The following is a 5,553-nucleotide window of genomic DNA, read 5'->3' as shown; positions in this document are numbered from 1 at the left end:
AAATGAAGTTCAAGGTCAAATTTACGGTCACCAGTATTTGACCCCCTTCATCCTGAACAACTTTTGTCTGAACAATTTTTTTGTACAATATCACTATTCTGACTATTCTGATTATGTTATGAACTATTTAATTAATTTCGACAACAATATTGAAGTCTGATGGTCCTGAAATGAAATGAGTATCTAAATTCATTTTTCAAAATTATAAATAAATAATTTTAATTCTTTGGAAATTAGTTTGAAAGCTTATTACTAAATAAAACATATGAAAATGTTGTTTCAAATTCGAACAAAATATAATGTAAAAATTACTAGAATGATTCAATGGAAATGATTATTTAATGCTTTTTATGTTTTAAACTGATTAACTGTTAATTGATTCTATTAAAACTTATGATTTCTGGAATAAGTTTAAAATATTTTGAAATAAATTTATTATTTATTTGAATATTATATAATTGAATATTGGATATAGTTTGCATTATAAAAGTTTATTCATATTAAAATATCCCTATTTCAGTTACTTAATTTTTCAAATGATTCTGATGTTTTGACATGGGTATTTGCATTCCATTTTTCAATTTATACGTAAATGTGTTTTAATTTTTTCTGAAATTAGTATCCAAGGTTACTAATAAATCAAAAATTTTAAAATGTGAGTGAATATTAAAGAAAAATAGAATAAAAATGATTTTAATGTCTAATTTAAAATCTCGTTTCATGCTTTTTACTTCATGAATACATTGATTAATTGTACCTGACTTTTTCATAATATTACATTAAATAAAGATTGAAAAGCAATTTTTTTTACTTAAGAAAGATAAATTAATTATTTACTTCAAATTTATGTAATTTAATATTGGTCATAATTTGTATAATAACAGTTTTTAAAACTTTAAAATACCTTCATTACAGTTACATTATTTTTGTAAAATTTTGCGATAAATTTGTTTATAAAATGATTAATTACTTATTAGCTAATTCATTTTTTTTACAATATTAAATGATATTAAGATTTAATTTTAATTTTTCTCTACGAAGTAACATAAACAGGTTATTTAAGGTTATGTAATTAAATGTTACATATTATTTGTATAATGATTGAACTTTAATTTTGTTAAATTGAATAACATCATTTTGTAAGATAAGAGTTTATTTATTTCTGAAATACCTTTATTTCAATTGTGTAATTTTGGTAAGCTTGTGTGATGTTGTGGAATAAGTACCTGAGTTCAATTTCCAAAAATATATTCTAACTTTTCTGAAATTAGTTGACAATTTTATTAATAATTATAATTTTCATAAAAATATAAAGTAGAAATGATTTTTAATGCATCAATGAAAATAGGTTTTTGTTGATTTCGATGCTGTAAGCTGATTAATTAATTACAAACTGATTAATTTTATTCCACAATATCAAACTTCACTAAAATCTCAAATGATTTAAAAAAAATAAAATCTTTGAATGATAGGTCGCTCTTTAATATTACTCATAGTCATATTAAATTGTGCACATGGTCCCCTAGTAATGATTATAACATTTCTGCACCACCAACTTTACTATGGAAAATTTTGAAATAAATTATTTGTTTTCATAAGTTAATTTTTTCAATGTGTAAATTTTAGCATTCATACCAGGATGAGCTTTTACTAAATCCAATAATGCTACGGCTGCCAATTTTGATCCATCAATTTTTGCAATTATTTCTTCTTGAAACGAAAAGTCACCAAGCCCATCATGTCCATAATAATTAGTGCTATTTTTATGCTCTATCAAAGCTTTTTCAGCACCAGCGTATACTGGAATCTGTCAAAACAAAGATTAAAAATAAGTAAATCATTATGATTAATGTATTTACATAAATAATTTCGATATTTTAAAACTATTTATAAGAAGTGGGTTCCACAATGGAATCACACAAACCAGACATTTACATCAAGTTTTTAAAACTTTGTTTTTTTATTTAGTAGAGAAAGTATAAATTTGAAAATATTTTTTATAAGTAGACAATTTAGCAAAAAACATAATCGAAAGGTGTATTTCGTGTGAGTCCTGCAAGGAATCACCAACATTCAATTCTTTTTTAGACACATTTTTTGTTAATTAGACCTACATCATTTCTTTGAGCAACTGTTAAAATTTTAAGAACGTTTTCTTCAACATTTCTTTCCTCAGTGTTGCCATGGGTACAAGTAATGGCAATTAATTTAAAATCTTCTTTGTTAAGTGCTTCATATTTTAAATATAATAAAATAGCCACAGCATCATCTGCTCCTGCATCTGTGTCCAAAATAATCTTTCTTTGTTTCTTGAAAGTTTTTGCCACTGGATTTGCTTCACTTATAATTAGAAAAAACAAAGTTAAAATAATTTTAAAATATTTAGAAAATAATACCCATTATCAGGCATTAATTATTCCTGCTAACTTACCTCGTGTTAAATGATGTTAATAAATATAAGCATATTATTAAACCAATTCCATTTCCTATTTGCATGTTTCAGCAGAAAAAATAGGTTTCTTCAAAGAAGGGTATTTGGAGTCAAACTTTTTACGTGTTTGAAAAAATATCTAATTTTGCTAAGAAATTTAAAATGTAAATTGAAATATTTAATACATATATATTTGATTGATCATTGGATAATAATAAATTGGAGACCTTTCTTACCTAATGCCACTTGTTACTGATGGTTGTTGTGGTTTTAGAGTTTTTGGTTTATGAAAACTAAAATTTGCGTAAATTTATTTTGAAATAAAGTTATTTTTGAAGTCCTGCAAAGAAAAAACTCAAAAATATAAAAATGAGTAGTAACATCAATATTATTATTCTATATTTTACCGAACCACCATTTTTTAATTTATGTATAGCAACGATTGTATTAGCAGTTTACACATTGTTTGATAGAGGAGCGAAAGCCAGATCTAATGAAAAGCTTATACTAATAAAAAAATTCAAAAAACTGTTTAATCTATGAAATATTTACATCCTGATCAACAAACATAACATAATTTTTAAACGAAAACTTTATAATTGAAAACTATGAGTAACAAGTAGCATCAGTAATAATTTTTTTATACAGATCTTTAAAATTCACTGATTGTATATTTACATCTTGATAATGAACATGATCTGGTTTGAAAAGTGTCGATGCTTTATAATTATTGATAATCTAACACGTATATTGCGAAAGGCCTCCAATTTATTATTAAAATAATAATTTTATAACTTAAATCTTTTTACTTGCAGACCCAAAAGGCTTTATACAAATACAAAGCAGAGAAGTTGTGTAAAAGAGGTTTTTCATTAATATTTTAACGAAACACAGATGTATAAACTTATAGGAATCTTCTTAATATTTGAAAAAAGGTTATATTTAATGAAGAAATAGATTAAAATTCATTTAAAAATGTCAGAAAAATTTTACAATGTACGATTAACGCTTTAACTAGTTTATAAGATGTTCCTAGCACTAGCGATAACGAGCTGCGCACTATTCACTTTACAACTTATTTCACGAGCTTATCAACATACTTTATCAACAAAATATAAACACGGTTCAAGACGGGTTTTCAAACTTGATGTTTTTGAATATGAATGAAGATTCTTAATTTATTAAAATATACAATCATATAATAAGCATGCAAGTGGATTTTCCTATACAGTCTATGAGCTTCTTTTATAAAGGAAACAAAGGAACATATATTAACGTATTAACGGTACTAAACAAACAAGATGAAACCATATATGTTGATTTTTTATTGTTTCTGAAGCCATAAATTCTGAAAATGTCGCTTTCAGTCATATCAATTAAGAAGAAACATTATTTTCCCAAAAATTAATGTAAGCCGCAAATAAGTTGAAGAAATTGAAATATAGTTTTTTCTAATTTATATTTCGTTAGCACAATGAGACTTTCTAAATTCAAAAAATAGAAAATACAGAAAAGTGTCGTATCCTTGGATGATACATTCAATAATTACAAAGGTTTTGTACCATTATTTAATTTCTAACGCTTTATATTCATAATTAGTCAATTTTAATCTATCAAGTACTTATGCAATTAGTTATGTTCCTTACATCAAAACAAACATGTTCACTTTGAGGCTTCATGTTAGAAGTGATTTGAATTGAAGTTATCATTCAAATTTGATTCAAAATAAAACTTTTATTATATATACTTTTTTCATTATTAATACTAAGAATTTTAATCCGTTGCATTTTAGGGATCCTCATAAAAATAAGTGGTCCAGAAACAGAGTCGATTGGAATTAAGTAATTATGTTAAAAATACGGAGGAATACTTTTATCTGCGTGGTATCGTTTGATTGCGTAATTAAGTATTTTATACAACAAAGGAACGAGTTTATAAATCATTAAGACCAAGAATTCTGCACAATTTGCCTTGCAAATGGATTGTTGTAGAATTGTCTTCTCTTGTTATATTTAAAGAAGTAAATTTTTGTTAAATCAACTAAAATATTCTTTTGTATCGAGCAAAATATTTGCTTCAAATTTGAGTTATCCAAAAGTTTTACTCAGGTCAACCAATATATTTGCTTGGATCAATGAAAGGATATAGTATAATCAACCAAATTTTACTCAATGAAAAATCTTCTTAGGTCAACAAAATGTTCAATATTCTGAAAGTGACTAAAGTTCATGTTTCAACCTTTGATACCCAAAAGTTATTCACTTCGATTTGATCATTTTATCTGCACATTTGAGGATAGTGCTTCAATAATTTTTAATAATCTGGTAGGGTCAAACAGTCCCAAGATTTGGAACCTGCGACCCCAATAACACATAGGTATGGTGATCTAGTTAACCGCACACGACACTTTTTTGTGTTCTTCTGTTATTTTCCCCTTCAAATCGAAAAACCAATTCAATAAATTGACAGGGAAAGGATGAGGAGAGAAGAAAAGAAAGTCCGCGGAATGAAGGATTGTGCGATGTACGATTGGAGATTGCAATTTGCAGAATGGACTAAAGGTTCCGGAGAAAGGGGGGTTGGGGTGGATGGGGGCGGAAAGGCGGAAAGGCGGCAGAATGCAACGAATTCGAAAGAGCGAGTCCTGCGCCTGCATACGTAATGCCATCCGCCATTGTCAATCGTCAAGCAGCGCTAGCCTCTTTTGTCTACCGTGGCGCGGAACGAGCCGCGGAAAATTCTGATCGCACCCGAACCGTATCGATCTTCGACCGATCATTTGCATGCTCATTGTTCGCACATCCGACGAAATTCCGCGGGAACAATATTCCTGCAGTCGCCTCTGCCAAACGCTTCTTGTTCCAAAGATTCGTCCTGCATAGAAAGAGGACCCAGAAGGTGGCACGCCGTGCCGCACCGTGCTGCCTGCCCCGCAATAATCGTTTCCGCTCATTATCTTCATTCTCCAAACCCACCTGCCAACTATTCGACGATTTATTTTTATTTACCAAAGATAATATCTATTTAGTCTCATGTGTATTACTCTGATAGTCTAAACTATATACCGTCAAGCGGGATTATTTTAGAAAAGTGGGGTAAATTCGGACATTCCTAAATTTATT

At 28.0% G+C, this 5,553-nt stretch overlaps 1 protein-coding gene across 6 annotated transcripts in view; it reads right to left on the bottom strand.

The window, feature by feature from the left end:
* LOC117167430 (inosine-uridine preferring nucleoside hydrolase-like) overlaps positions 1 to 3,534 on the bottom strand; it is a 6,801-nt gene extending 3,267 nt beyond the window's left edge. For 2 of the 6 annotated variants that reach the window (XM_033352348.1, XM_033352353.1), the window contains exons 1-4: positions 3,241 to 3,494; positions 2,432 to 2,579; positions 2,115 to 2,340; positions 1,636 to 1,807 (exon numbers count right to left, since the gene is read on the bottom strand). In XM_033352348.1, the coding sequence (XP_033208239.1) occupies positions 1,636 to 1,807; positions 2,115 to 2,340; positions 2,432 to 2,496 (463 nt within the window). In that variant the 5' untranslated portion in view covers positions 2,497 to 2,579; positions 3,241 to 3,494. Of the gene's footprint in view, positions 1 to 1,635; positions 1,808 to 2,114; positions 2,341 to 2,431; positions 2,580 to 2,667; positions 2,772 to 3,240 lie in introns of all 6 variants that reach the window. The other 4 variants (XM_033352350.1, XM_033352349.1, XM_033352351.1 and 1 more) reach the window with 4 other exon arrangements.
* Between the last annotated feature and the right edge of the window lie 2,019 nt (positions 3,535 to 5,553).

The sequence above is a fragment of the Belonocnema kinseyi genome, chromosome 2, assembly GCF_010883055.1.
Source record: "Belonocnema kinseyi isolate 2016_QV_RU_SX_M_011 chromosome 2, B_treatae_v1, whole genome shotgun sequence".
Lineage (NCBI taxonomy): Eukaryota > Metazoa > Arthropoda > Insecta > Hymenoptera > Cynipidae > Belonocnema > Belonocnema kinseyi.
Note: the sequence above shows the minus strand (reverse complement) of the source record. Positions and strands in the feature narration are given on the sequence as shown.